The 13,768-nt window shown below is 57.6% G+C and overlaps 3 protein-coding genes across 6 annotated transcripts; 1 reads left to right on the forward strand and 2 right to left on the reverse strand.

Moving 5' to 3' along the window:
- Positions 1 to 67: 67 nt before the first annotated feature.
- BTBD19 (BTB domain containing 19) lies at positions 68 to 5,713 on the reverse strand. Of its 4 annotated transcripts, XM_043877641.1 has the most exons (8): positions 5,129 to 5,691; positions 3,639 to 3,852; positions 3,491 to 3,544; positions 1,913 to 1,972; positions 1,745 to 1,813; positions 1,541 to 1,672; positions 1,291 to 1,416; positions 68 to 1,163 (listed from the first exon to the last, which is right to left on the reverse strand). In XM_043877641.1, the coding sequence occupies exons 1-8, from the start codon at positions 5,212 to 5,214 to the stop codon at positions 1,017 to 1,019; spliced, it is 888 nt and encodes a 295-aa protein (XP_043733576.1). In that variant the 5' UTR covers positions 5,215 to 5,691; the 3' UTR covers positions 68 to 1,016. The 4 variants fall into 4 exon arrangements, with proteins under 4 accessions (XP_043733576.1, XP_043733578.1, XP_043733577.1 ...); XM_043877643.1 differs by lacking the exon at positions 1,291 to 1,416 and having other exon boundaries at positions 5,129 to 5,713; XM_043877642.1 differs by lacking the exon at positions 3,491 to 3,544 and having other exon boundaries at positions 5,129 to 5,700.
- An 871-nt stretch (positions 5,714 to 6,584) lies between these two features.
- Positions 6,585 to 7,942, forward strand: DYNLT4 (dynein light chain Tctex-type 4). The gene is made up of 3 exons (XM_043877645.1): positions 6,585 to 6,725; positions 7,102 to 7,173; positions 7,275 to 7,942. Exon 3 carries the CDS (start codon positions 7,286 to 7,288, stop codon positions 7,940 to 7,942), a length of 657 nt encoding a protein of 218 aa, XP_043733580.1. The 5' UTR covers positions 6,585 to 6,725; positions 7,102 to 7,173; positions 7,275 to 7,285.
- A 13-nt stretch (positions 7,943 to 7,955) lies between these two features.
- PLK3 (polo like kinase 3) lies at positions 7,956 to 13,074 on the reverse strand. Its single transcript, XM_043877640.1, has 15 exons — positions 12,631 to 13,074; positions 12,387 to 12,494; positions 12,176 to 12,292; positions 11,912 to 12,041; positions 11,743 to 11,830; positions 10,806 to 10,901; positions 10,520 to 10,718; positions 10,284 to 10,410; positions 9,984 to 10,075; positions 9,651 to 9,744; positions 9,420 to 9,503; positions 9,164 to 9,326; positions 8,879 to 9,008; positions 8,576 to 8,689; positions 7,956 to 8,468 (listed from the first exon to the last, which is right to left on the reverse strand). Exons 1-15 carry the CDS (start codon positions 12,838 to 12,840, stop codon positions 8,277 to 8,279), a joined length of 1,944 nt encoding a protein of 647 aa, XP_043733575.1. The 5' UTR covers positions 12,841 to 13,074; the 3' UTR covers positions 7,956 to 8,276.
- Between the last annotated feature and the right edge of the window lie 694 nt (positions 13,075 to 13,768).

Below are 13,768 nucleotides of genomic sequence, written 5' to 3' on the forward strand. Positions count from 1 at the left end.
AGGAAAAATAATTTTCCCTCTACTCTCTGAGTTCTTGGCTGAGACCTTTGAAATGAGACAGCTTAACCAGAGGAAAAAAAAAGTGTAAGTTTATTAACATGTATATCTCACATATACATGGAAGATACCCAGGGAAAAATCAGTAACTCCCAGAGGTGGCCGAAAATACCTGCTTAAATACTTCCTTCAGCTAATGACAAAAGAAAGAAAAGTGTGGGGAGGCCAGATGCGGGAAGGCCATCAGGAAAAAGCACCGAAAGCAAGGTTTATTAAGCAGATCTTAGTGATTTCACAGGAAGTCTCCTGTAAATTAGTCATCCTTCTGTTCAAAGAGGGAGACACCCTTACCGATGTAGATTTAGTTTATAAAAATTTCCCTTACAAAAGGGTAACTTTCCTGTTTTCAAAACGTCTCCTTTTTCTCAAAATAATCAGCTTAAAACAACCCTATGCCAAAACAGCATGTTTTGGGGCGGCATATTCTGCTTTCAGTCTCTTAAGAAATAGAAGCCATGGGAGGCAAATGTGAAAAAGAAGAATAAAGCAAGGATGACATCTAGGTTTCTGGCTTTGGACCCATGGAGATGAGAAATATGATGGGGGCAGAACTGGGGAAAGATGAGGGGCGAGCACAATTTTGTAAGTGTCTGTGGAACATGTGGAGAGAGATTGCCACGAGCCAGGTCTGGAGTTAAAGACGGGGCTGAGTTGAAAAGATCTGTGAGAATTACAAAAGTAAAGGAGGCGGGCGATAGTGCTGAGACAGGCTGTAGAGCCAGAGCACGCGGGCAAACAAACTGCTTTCGCGCTTTGCGCAGGGTTGGAGACCAAGGCTCAGCGGAAGACCGCGGCGTTCAGGCCCGCCCACCGCCGGAACCTCACCCATAGCGCCTGCGTTTGGCAAACATTGGTCCTTCCCGCCCCCACTCGCCCGGCATTCTGGGAGCGGAAGCCCGCTTTGAGCGCGGAGCTTGTTGGGAACTGCAGTCTAATATAGGCGCAGCATGCTTCGCAAGTCATGGCACTGGTCCCTTAAAGGGCAGATCCAAAAAGCGATGATGCTCCCGGGGCAGGGTGCCCCTCCGGCGGCGGCACGGGGTGCCCCGGGCCGCATCCCCTCTCCGCAGAGCGTGACACTTCCACGCCTCCACGATCTGTTCCACCTGCAAGGGATGCGAATCACCGCGGAGTCCCGCAGTGCCCACCTTACCCCGCAGACCCTGGACCACGCCCCCCTCGCCTCCCCCAACACCACGGGGTGGATCCGAGGCGTGTTCCCCGCGTCCGCACCGGGATGAGCGGCTCCCGCCGGTTCTGTTCTTCCAGGGCGCTCAGCTCTGCCGGAGCCAGCAAGGCCAGTCTCAGCTCCCCCACCACCGGGGCCGCCACCTCAGCCACAGGCCGCTCTAGCACCGCCTGCGGACGTCAGCACTGAACCTGGGCGGGCGGGGGCACCTGTCCAACCGCCTGCTCTCCTGGTTCCTGCAGCTGGAGCCTCTTTCAGCACCCCTACCTCCCACTCCCTTCAGCCCCTGCTCACCGCGCCCACGCGCGCCCAACTCCGGGCCGCCAGGACCAGCTCGGCCTCGTCCACACAGAGCTTGTCGCTACGCAGCAGGGGCAGCAACGCGGGCGCGGACAGCTCCAGGAAACCACGGGTCCGGAGGGTCTCCTATGGGTCCGCGATTGGGTCAAGGAAGAGCAGAACGAGGGGTTGGGGTAGGGAGTATGCAGCGGGGAGTACCTGGCTGTGGGCCTCAATGAAAGCTACACAACGCTCCTGCAGCTGTTCCAGGCCAAAGGTTACAGCAACCTGAGAGCAGAATGAAGGAGGTCAGGTTGGAGATGGAGAGGCCGGGCGGCCCGGCCCTCCACACCGGAACCTCCTGCAAGCCTGTCCAGCGACACCCACCTGCAGGGCCTCGCAAACCAGCTCCACATCCAGCGCCTTCCCCACAAACTCCAGGCACAGCTGAGAACAGAAATGAAGGTGGGCTGTGCCCAGATGTCCCTGCTTCAAGGCCCCAGCCCCAGAAACAGTGAACAGCCTTGGAGCAGTGAGCCACCCAGGCTACTAGCAGCCCCAGGCCCACGGAGACCTTCCAGGCCAAGGGAGGCAGGGAATCACCAAGGCCTGAGACTAGGAACTAGCAAAGCCAAGCCCAGCAGCCCACCTTTTAGTACATTCCTCACTAATCAGACTAGATAAGAGCTGTGTGAAAATTCCACTCTCCTTTTCTTTCAAGACACTTATCTTTCTCCACAATTTTCTCTGAACTCAAAGACACTATTTTAACCAGAAACTTGAATTCATCTGTGACATCTCCCTCTCACCCCCCACATCCAGAAAAGCCCTGGGTAATGCCAGTTCACAGGGTCAAACCAGCCAATCCTAAAGGGAATCAACCCTGAATATTCACTGGAAGGACTGATGCTGAAGCCAAAACTCCAATACTTTGGCCACCTGATGTGAAGAACAGATTCAATGGAAAAGACCCTGATGCTGGGAAAGACTGAGGGCAGGAGGAGAAGGGGGAGACTGAGGATGAGATGGTTGGATGGAATCAGTGACTCAATGGACATGAGTATGAGCAAACTCGGAGATAATGAAGGACAGGGACGCCTGCTGTGCTGCAGTCCATGGGGTCGCAAAGAGTCAGACACAACAGTCACTGAACAACAACACTGGTTGCTAGGGCAGCCTCAATTTCTACAGCAACTGAACTATGAACAGTGCCAGTTCCACTTCTCTCAAAGGCAGGCACTTCTTTCCTGGGTAACCACTGCCACCCCTGTCCCTACAGGACTGGTGAGCCCTTCCCATGGCTCCCAGTCCCTTCTCCTCTTAGCTTCCAAATCCTCACTACCTGAAACCTCCAGTGAAACTCCACTGCCCTCTGGGTCAAAGAAGTCCAAATTCTTGAAGGTCCTACAGGAACCAGCCCCTGGCACCCTCTCCAATCTCATCTTTTCCTCTCTTCCTTTCACACTCTTAGTCCTCTTAGTCTAGCTACACTAAATGTCTCACCAGTTCTTTTTGTGCCTCTGTGACTAGAATACCATCTTTCCTCTCCCTGCTGAACAACAATCTTACCTATCCTACCCGATGCAACACAAACGTTTCCTTCTCCAGGAAGTCTTCCCCTCTTCTCCCTCGTGGTGAGACTGGAGAGACTGTACAATCTCAGCACCATATGCCCTTCTCTGTCACACTTCTTAAGCCACTGGGTTAAGCGTTTTTCTTGTGTCTGTCTCTCTTTGAAGAACAGGGATCAAGGCTAACTTATCCCAGTATCTACACCCCCATATGCCCCCACAGGGCACACACATATCCTTTTGCACATAGGCACGCATCAATGCCTGTTTATATAGAGATACCCATACTTCTCTCTGTATTGGTGCACATTCCTCTCCAGGTTAGTGTGTGAGGCAGGGTGTGAACCACACCCATAAGAGGCAGGGGAAACTAGACGGCTACCCGTGAACCCACCTCTCGAAGTTCCTCCAGCCCATACTCCACAGCCGCTGTCAACACCTCGAGCACCTGTAGAGTGGGTGGTTGGCATAGCAGAAGAGAGTCTTCCCGCCCCTCAGCCACCCAGATCTTACCCACCCAGACCCTTGCCCAGTGGGCTCACAGAGTGGCGTTGCAGCTTGGCACTGTTGGTATACAGAAACTCCAGCACTGCCAGGAAGGCCTCAGCTGGCACGGTACTCAGCACCACAGGGCTAGGCACCCCAGGGCCTGGCTCTGAGCTCAGAAGTCGCTGGAAGAAGTTGCATCTACATGCCAGCAAGCACCGGTGGGCAAACACCTCCTGCCGTTCTTGACCGACCACAAAGCGAACATCACTGTGGGAGAGTGGGGCAGAGAGCCAGGAAGAAGAGGCTAGAGTCTCTGTGTAACTCTAGACTTTGCCTTTGCCCTCTCTGGGCCTCCATTTCCTTATCTGCCATATAAGAGGCAGTCCCTCTAGCCAAAGGTCTGGGTCACACAGGCCTGGTTCTAATCACAGCTCCACCTAGGCGAGAGAAGCCTAGGGAAGAGATTTCTGATCTATTGCCTCTCTGGTTTCTCATCCCTGAAATGGAATGCTCATCCCAAACCCTAGGGTGGCTAACATTAGGTGGCTATGTTTGATCACTGAGGGGGCACCAGGGCTGATAACAAGATCAATCCCAATGTCTCTCTCCTCCCTAGCCTGTGTCTCTGGTGAAGGGAAACTCTTTTTGGCTTTTTCTCCACAGACTGCAAATTCAGCTTTTTCAGCCTCCTCCAGACAGGAGGGGGAGGAGGGAGGGTGTGGAGGGCACTGCCTGCAAACAGGCACGTCAGTGATGCACTATCATGGGGCCAGACCACATTTTCCATTTTCATGATCACTTCCGGCCCCAGCTTCTGGGCCTCTGAACAGCACAGTGGGTAAGAGACAGATGATGAAGCTTGAGCTTCCTGGAGCCTTCTAGTCTCAAGTCCAAGGCCTGGGGGGAGCGGGGGCGGGGGGGGTCCACTGCTCAGACCAGACTGGAACACCCAAAGCAGCAGGGTTACAGAAATTGCCAACCTGCAGGAGGACCCCAGCTCTGAAGCAGTGGAGACAGAAAGCTGCATTCTGGTTCTTCTGACTGGCCCGGCCTGTACTTGGTCCCTGGTTCCAGACACTACAGGCAGTGAGCCCCAGGCGGTACACGTGAACTACTTCCTGTCTGTGCCTCTGGCTCAGTCTCCTGAGCTTCGTTCCCCTTACAAGTCCCCAATTCCCAGAATAGGATCGTCTGCTCCTCTGCCTCCCCAGGGAGGCACTCAAGTTACATTCCATTTCTCAGGATCCAGAGGGCAGAGGGCTTTTCTCTGCCAGGAGCCCAAGATCCAAAAAAGGAAGGCCTTTCCCTGAAGTCACATAGCTGCTCTGAGCTCCAGTCCCCACTGCCCCTACCTCTGGCTCTCAGGCTGTCACAGATACTGCGTGATCAGTAGCCATCCTCTACACTCCACTTCCCCAGGCTGAGTTCACCCAGGAGAAGGGTCAAGTCCTAATTCTCCACTTCCTCTGTACTCAGATTCCTCAGAGTCATGGGTCCCAGCAGAGCCAGTTAGGGAAAACCCACAGACAGGCGCCCCTCTCACCTGTATAAGGGGTTGTTGACGAGGCTCCGGAGTGCTGTGGAGAAAGGCGCAGCCTCCCCATACACAACCAGTCCTGGGGTCTCCATGGGTGGGGCAGGGGACTAAGCAGGAGGAACAGCCTAGGAGGCTTGTTATGTGTGGGAGAGACAGTACGTAGAAGGAGCAGGAGGCCTGGCTGAGCCCTAGAGCTGGTGAAGAGCTAGAAAGGCCTGAGAGGGAGGGGCAAGAGATCCAGAGGCCTGTTTGCTGAGAAGCTAAAGTTTAGGAATGAGGCAGGAGAGGCCCAGAAGGCATCAGAGGCCAGTGGAAGAGGCCAGAGGCTTGGGGACTCAGGGAGGGGACCAAGAGAGGCCGAGGTGGAGCAGACTGGACTGGGGAGGAGAGGCTGGCTGCGGATGAGGCCCCAGCTGGGAGCCTGCCCAGGCAGCTGGGGTGGGAAGCCTGTGGGTTTCCACGGAAACTAGAGCTGGGCCTGAGAGGAGGCCCCGCCCAGCTCCCACAGGCCCAGGGAAAACTTCAGCCCTAGAGCGGCCCTAAGCAGAGTTGGAGGGTCTTAGCATCCTGGCCCCTGCCTGTCCAGGGTTCAGAGTTCAAATTTCGTGTCCCCTCCCTCCCCTCCCCCTACAAGCATACAGGTTAACCGGATCCAAAGAACTCCCATCAACAGGGAAAGTCCTTGTCCCCATGGACCATTTTCAGGGTCCAGACCTGGCTTGTTTGGGAGGTGGCAGTCCTGGACCTGCCAGAGAGGGGTCAGGTGAGGAGGTGTCAACACTGACAGAGGCATCATGGTCTCTGGCGTCCCTTAAGTGCAACCACAGTGCAGGTGGGGGCAGTCTCGGCACTAGGGCACACAAGAGGTGTGGACAGGGGGACTAGGCCCAGGACACTTAAGTTAGGTAGGTCAGCAGGATTCACTGAGGAGTGAAGTCACCACTGTTGCATCAGATCTGAGTTCCAATGGGTCTCCCTTCCCCCTCCCCCAGCCCAGAACTGAGGAAGTCATCCAAGCCCCACCCTAGCTGTATACAAGGAACGGAAATGTTTGTCCTAATAGGGCCATGACGTGCTCCTTCCTGTAGGCCCGGATCCTGATTCCTGAGCAGCCACCCAGTAGCCTCAGGGTTTCCTATATCCCAGGCCTCTGTGACTTGCTGACAAGTAGAGAGCCAGCCTTCACAAGGGGAGAAATGGACAGTGGCTCAAGAGCCCTGGGGTAGGGGGACACCTTTCTGACCAGAGCCAGCCTCTACATCTGCCCCTTCACTCACACTTGTATGTCCTTGGGCTCTAACCCCCTGTTGATCCCCCTCCCCTGATGACTCAGCCACCCGGCATTCAACACGTGCTTACAGTAACACTCCCAGGTTAAGCCAGAGCCAGGACTGGTGAGAGGGAACCAGGAAGAGGAGTGCTTGCCCAGCAACCCAGGGCAACTCCACAACACAAGCAAGGGGCCCTTACCCTCCTACCTGCCAGTCAGGCCAGTCGGGCAAGGGCTGTTAGGAGAGAGCCTGGAGAACAAAGGCTGCAGGTGGCTCAGGTGCCTAAGGAGTTTGGGGAAAAGAAGGCAGCCATCCCAGAACTGACTCTGGAGGTAGGGCCAGAAGCCAAAAACAGAGGCTGGAAGGACCATCCTGAGTCACCTAGCCCCACGCTCTGCCAAACACCCTAAGAGCAGGGAGGGGGTGGAGGATGGCTGGATTCAAGACTCACAGGGGCTAGAAGGATCTGTGGGAGCTGAAGGAGCTGGGTCTGTCTGTCCCTTCCTCTGGTTAGGGGGTGGAGGTGCCACTGTCTAGGCGCAGGCAGAGGGCAGATACATCCCAGTTTCTGCTGGTGAGTCAGGTGGAAGGGAGGTGTACTTGGAGTGCACTTGTCTAACCTCCATAGTGCCCAGGTGAAGTGGAGCTCAGGGGGTAGGGAGAGAGAGATGATAGTCTGAGCAGCGTCTCTTCCCTTGTCCCAAACAGCCCTTAACCCTCTAAGCACCCAGGAATCCACGCAGCCGGGAACTATTTGATTCACCGGTCCGAAAAACACAGGTAAGGAGGGATTAGAGGGTAAAAACTCATCACTGAGTAAGACTAGATGCTGTACAAAGATAGCTAGTGAGAGCCATCCCATTCAAGCGTGGGTCTTCCAGCCAGCAGGTCCATGGCTGGCAGGCCTATGCCCCCCGGACGCCAGGAGGACGAGGCCAAAGACCATGGACTGAAACTTTCAGCAGCGCGGCCTCTAGGCCACCTGCCTAGCATCGATGAAACCCGACCAGCTGGCCTGGGCCCGGCCTCCCGCCGTGGCTCCCTGCTAGGTCCGGTCTTGTCCTTTTCACGCCGCAACTCGCTGGCAGGGCCAAGTGCAGGCCCTGGGGGTCGACGCCCATCCCTGGGCCCCATGCCCCCTCTAAGCTCACGGGTCAGCTTCTCTGGCTTGCCCCTGGCGCCCGCCCGCCGGATGGCGCCCTCGTACCGCACGGAGCCGGCGCCAGGGGAGCGCTGGGAGACCGCGCGCGCGCAGCAGGCCCTGGAGGCTGCGCTGGCCGCGGGACTGCGGGACGCGTGCTACTCGGGCGCAGAGGCCGGGCGGCTGGCGCAGGAGCTGTGCGAGCTGGTGCGCATGCGCCTGCGCGAGCTCAGCCCGCCGCGCTACAAGCTGGTGTGCAGCGTGGTGCTGGGGCAGCGCGCCGGCCAGGGCGTCCGCGTGGTCAGCCGCGCACTCTGGGACGTAGCGCGCGACGGGTTGGCCTCGGCTGCCGTCACCAACGCCTCGCTCTTTGCCGTGGCCACGGTCCACGGACTCTACTGCGAGTGAGGAGGCCCTCGAGTTCTGCAAAAACGGTTTATTATCCCAGAAGGAGGCCCTTCGTGGGGCTCACATCCCAATAAATAAATGTCAATAAATAAAAGTGGTCCATAAATAACGCCCCCTAGCGGGGGGCTAAGGCTCAGGCTTTTCTTGGAGAAGGGGTGGGAGGCCGCCTCCAACCCCAGTAAAGCTGGTCCCTGATTCCCTGGGGGATTCGGCCCGGAGCCCCCAGTGAGGCACCAAAGGAACAGGGAGGGCCACGAAGGCGAGGGCCAGGGCCTGACAGGCACAGACCTCAGGCCTCAGGGCCTGAGTGGTGGCCGGGCCCGCAGACTGTGGCCTAGACGGGGCAGCGGTCCCGGAGCAGGCGCAGAGCATAGTGAAGCCGCTGCCGCAGATCTGGAGAGCAGCCCAGCTGCTGAAGGTGGGAAGCGAGGTAAGTACAAGCACTGCGATTGCGGGCCACGAAAGTCACAAGGAGGGGCTCCCAGCCACTGAGGATCAGCTTGGTGTGGTCTCCGTAGAAGTTCACCTGTGCACAGGAGGGTGGCACTGGTCAGGGCCTCGCGCCCAGATCGTTTCCTCCCCAGCACCCGGGACCTCCCAGTCCTCACCCCCAACTCCAGGCGGAGCTCTTACCTGGATGGTGCCATCACTAAAGAGCATGAGTAGGGCCTGATCAGTCTTGACCCACTGCAGCAGGAGTGGGGGCACAGGTACTTCCACCTCTTCCACACTGGGCAGATCTCCACCCTGGGAACAGGGGCAGGTCACTCGTCTGACACCAGTCAGTCCTCTCCCTATCCATGTCTCCTTTAGAGGGTCAGCTTCTAGCTTCAAAACCCACCCCACTGTCCACCCAGCCCCAAAGGGGACTAGGAGGGGATCGGGATGTGTTAGTCCTGAATGTACCCCACCCCCACCCCGACCCAGTTCACAAACCTTCATTAGGCGCTGCTCCATGTAGGAGGCGAAATACTTCAGGACACCCAGCTGAGGCTGCAGAGCCCGAGGCACGGCACCCACAGAGAAGGAGAAGTGCTTAGTGTTGGTGGGGTTGTAGTGCACAGTCCTGGAGGAAGCAGACAGAGACAGAGGTCAGAGGGAGCCCTGCACCCACACCCCCTCCTCAGAGACTGCAGGACTGGGATCCCGGGAACACACACTAAGTTTCTGCACTGTTGAATACAGAGGCCTGGATACAAGGCACCCCACCGTAGCACTTACTTTCTGTTGGCCGACAGGGCCATGTGTGTGCCATTGTTGAAGAGCACAGCCACACGGCGGCTGGACAGTTGATACCCAAAGCCAAACTTGTTGGAGTAGTCAACCCACTTGCTGACCCACACTAGAGGTTCTGGTTGTGCCAGGGGAGCTGGGTTCTGTTCAGCTGTCATAGAAGAGGTAGGAATGAGGACTTGTTCCTGGCTTCCCACTCAAAGAACTCCCACCACCATTGACATGTACCAGGTCCCAGCCTCACCTGGGGGCATGAAGGCCAGGCAGTTTCTCAGAGCACAGAGGGCTGACTCCACCACTGTGGCCACAGTCAGACCTTCTTCAAACCCTGAAGGGAACAGGGCACTGAGAATTAGGCAATAGTCCCACAAGTCCTAGACGATGACTCTCCTTCCCTCTCCACCCACTCCTTCCCTCCGGGCTTGGTCTCAGCCCCAGCAACCTCCGAGCGCCCTTCACCCTCCTGGTAGCTCACCATCTCCACTGCTTGCCAGTGTCCCACGGGGTGAACTGTCTTCTGGTGCTGTCTCTACCAGGCTGAGGGGGGCTGGACCTGAAGCTGCTGGAGCCTGGAGGGTTGGGTAGGGAAAAGGAGTGAGATAAGCCCCGAAATCCAAATCCTTGAGAGTCCATGGCTCGCCCTGCCCTGGCACCCAGGGCACCCCAGGTCACCCCGCCTGACCGATGAGACACAGCCAATTAGGCCACCACGAGGCTAGATGCTTCACCAGCCTCTTTTATCCCAGGCTTCCTGCAGCTGCTAGGGTGGGGGTGAGTCAGGGGAACACCGTCCACGTGAGCACCTCACCTCGGGCCTGGCATCCTGATGGCCAATGGACGTCCGAGTGAGGCCATTCACCAAACAGGAGACCTCGTCCCGCTCCTCTGGATGGTTCTTATCTGGGAGGGTGTGGGGAGATAGAACCCTCAGAATCCTGCCCAGACCCCCTGCTTCCTGAAGAGATGACACAGTTAGGCATAGCCAAGTGCCTGTGTAATGTATGCTATCCCCAGGGGTCCCCAGGGACCCTACACTCACACTCCCACATGTATGTGACAAGCCCCCTGCTGCTCTGTACCCTCAAATCCATTGATGTCTCAGACTTACTCTTGTTCTTCTTTCTCCCAAAGAGGCTCTTGGTAACTTTGACAAACAGAATCCTAGCTGGGTTAAGGGGTGTCAGGTCTGGGACTGTCACACAGCTGCTGACAGGGAGCCGGTCCGGGGTGTAGCCCTGAGGAGAGAGAGCGTGTGAGCAAAGAGCAGCCCAGGAGTCCTGTCACCTGCTCCCAATTCAATCCCTGGAGAATCTGCAGACTGGATGTGTCTGGGGCACTACAAACCTTGGTAAAGAAGTCATGGCGCAGGATCTGGTCAATTGAGGGGCGGTCTTGGGGTGAAGCTCGAAGGATGGCAGCCAGGAGCTGCCGGGCAGGCAGTGAGAGGCTGGCAGGCAGCGTGTAGTGAACCTGCTTGATGCAGCGGTACGTCTCCTTCAGGTCAACGGTCTCAAAGGGGGGGCTCCCACATAGCAGCGTGTACCTGTGGGGCAGAGAAAAGGTGGTCAGGAGTAAAGTGGAACATAGGTCCCCCGGCCACCCTCTGTGTACACATGACCCTGGCACTCACATGACACAGCCCAGGGACCACACATCTGCCTCCGGGCCATGGCCCTGTCTCTGCAGCACTTCTGGGGCCACATAGTTGGGGGTACCACAGATGGTCCTGACAGGGGATAGGAAGGAGGAGAGGGCAAGGTTCAGAGGCAGCCTGGCTGGCCCCTCATCCCTGCCCCCACTCAGAGTCCAGACAAAGCAGCTGCCTGTCACCAAAGGCCAGAGAACTCCTGTTTGTTCCAAGACAATGGAGCCGGGGATGGCAGCTGAGTCCCTGCCCACCCGCCTGGCCCAGCTGCTCAGCAACTCTGCAGGACGGGGGAGTTCCTGACCCCTAATCCAGCCCCCTCCTCCGGGTCAACAGAGGGTCCATCATTGATCCCTTCCTCCTTCGCCTACTCCCACCACAGGCTGTCACCTCCTATGGTCTGTGCCGTACACACTAACATCAGCTGTCACATCCCCCGTGAACACTACTGCTGTGTTTACTACACACTATTACTGCCACACATGCTGTGTTACACACCCAGTCCTCATGGTCACAACAGGGTTTTCTGACACACACAGGGTGTCATGGCCACCATCTCCACACTCAGTCTGTCTCACACACACGCTGCTCATGTCACCATCCACATTCACACATAGGACTGGTCACACACCTTCAAGAATCCTTACACTCCATCCATCTTAGAGACTCAGACACACATAGGACCAGCAGCCTCTCCACCATTCCCAGGAACCGAGGCTGCCACTGCCACCTTCACACACGCACACACACACACACACACACACACACACACACACACACACACACACAGCCCATCATCCCTCCCATCAATCACAGGGTCACATCAGGCAATCATCGTGCCTCCTACAGATATACTCAGTGTCTGTCACTCGCGTCATCTGTGTCACACAGACTGTGGCCACCCCCCTCCTCAAACACTCACTTCTTCCTATGCTCTGGGGGCTCCAACCGGGTTGCCAGTCCAAAATCGCCCATCTTCAGTTCCATGTTCTCAGTGATAAAAAAATTTCCTGAACAGGAGCGGAGAAGTGTGTCAGACACCTTTTTCTCTGCCTCCACAGCCCCCCATCCTGTTGGCCCAGGAGTCTCACCTAGCTTGAGGTCCCGGTGCAAGATGCCCCGCTGGTGCAAGTACTTGAGTCCGGAAAGGATCTGCCGAAGGTAGTAGCGCACCTCTGGCTCCAACAGGGTGTGCCGGGCCTTCCAGATGTGGGCCAGGGACTGCAGAGAGCCGCGGCCTCAGCCCCTCGTCCACCCTCCCCGACCCTCCCTCCGTGTGCTCGCCGAGGAAGAACAGGACTCCAACTTTGGGTCTTAAGGTCCCTACTCCCTCTCCCACCTCCACCATCCCTCACCTTTCGGCTGCAGAGCTCCAGGAAAATGTATATGTTGTCAGCATCCTCAAAGTGGTGCGAGAAACGCACGATGTGGCGGTGCTGCAGGCCGCGGTGCAGCTCAATCTCGTTTAGGATCTGCAGTGGTGGCGCGGGGTTATCATCCGTCAAGGGCTCCCTCGTCACCGTCCCCACCCCACCCGTCGCCCGCTGGGCCTGGGCCCTGGCTCACCTTCTCACGCTGATGCGGCTTGGTAATGCGGCTCTGCGAGATGACTTTGACCGCGTAGGCACTGCCGGTCTCTGTGTCAGTGGCCTCATAGCAGCGGGCAAAGCCCCCCTAAGAGGAGAAGGCATCAGGCAGGTCTGGCCCTCAGACGTCCCCATGCCGAGGCCAAGCGGCCCCGCCCCGCTCCGCGCGGGCAAAGAAGTCGGCAAGGCTCCCCTACCCTGGCTGGCACCACTCCCCAGCTCACCTTGCCCAACAGGCGGCCTTTGAAGTAGGTGCGGCCGCTCCGCGGGTCGGTGATGAGGCGCCCAGGGTCCGGTGCCGGAGTCTCGGCCAGCACCTCTGGCTCAGATCCAGGCTTGGGACTTCCAGGCGGCCCGGGTCCGGCTGGGGGCGCTGGCGGGGCGGCCGCACGCGGGAAGGGTCGCGGGGACAGGAAGCCGGCCGCCGGCTCCATGCGGACGGTGCGGCGCAGCACCGGCCGGGCTAATTTCTGTGTTCCGCCAGGCCGGGACGGCGCGAGGCGCTGCCAGGATTTGCTACGCGGCGCTCGCGCCCCACGGAGCCCAGCGTTTTTATCAATGAACGCCTGCCCCCTCCCCGGCGTCTAGTCATTAAGAGCCCGCCCCCTTCATGCGAGTCACCGAGAAGCCACGCCCCTCATCAGGCCTTACGTCAACAAGAAGCTCCTCCTCCCACCCGCGCACCCCGAGGCCAAGCCTACTGCTCCCGCCTTCAAGACGCAGCCGTACTGCTAGTCACCATGTGAGTGGCCATCTGGATGTAAGAGCCAGCTTTGTCCTTGCCTTTCTACCTCGTCCTGGTGACTGAGAGTCCCTCTAATGGGGGGTCCTTTCGCCCCCCATTCTTGGGGGCTTATGCTGAAGTCCGAGGGTGCCTGGACGTATGGGGAGTCTCCTCAGCAACTAAATGGACCAGCGTTCCAACCTAGAGGGCAGAATCAGGGACGCCGCTCGCTTTTGCCCGAGTTGGTCACCAACCCTTTAAGTGCGCGGGAATTTGCGTTCGTCCCACGCTCTTGGCCAGAGACCGCAGGTCCAGGCCGGTGCTGCCCCCTTTAGGGGCTGAGAGGAATTGCATACTCCAGGCTGGGCTTGCCTGGAGTGGGGAGTGTGGAGGCCTGAGCTCCAATTGCTGAGTCTTTTGTGTGTGTGTGTGCTGAGTCTTGAGAACAAACAGCCAGGCATTCAAGGCTTTTGTAACGGGCCAGGTGACATCTTCTTCTGCCCCTACACCCACACCCTTAAGGGGCAGATCTCATGTTCTGGAGGGGTGCCTATTCTCTTTCCCTGAAAACATCCACTGCCCTGCGTCCATAGCCAGAGGCCAGAAAGTGAAGTACTTATATTTTCTCAAATCTAGCA

Source organism: Cervus elaphus, chromosome 20 (genome assembly GCF_910594005.1).
Source record: "Cervus elaphus chromosome 20, mCerEla1.1, whole genome shotgun sequence".
NCBI classification, from domain to species: Eukaryota; Metazoa; Chordata; class Mammalia; order Artiodactyla; family Cervidae; genus Cervus; species Cervus elaphus.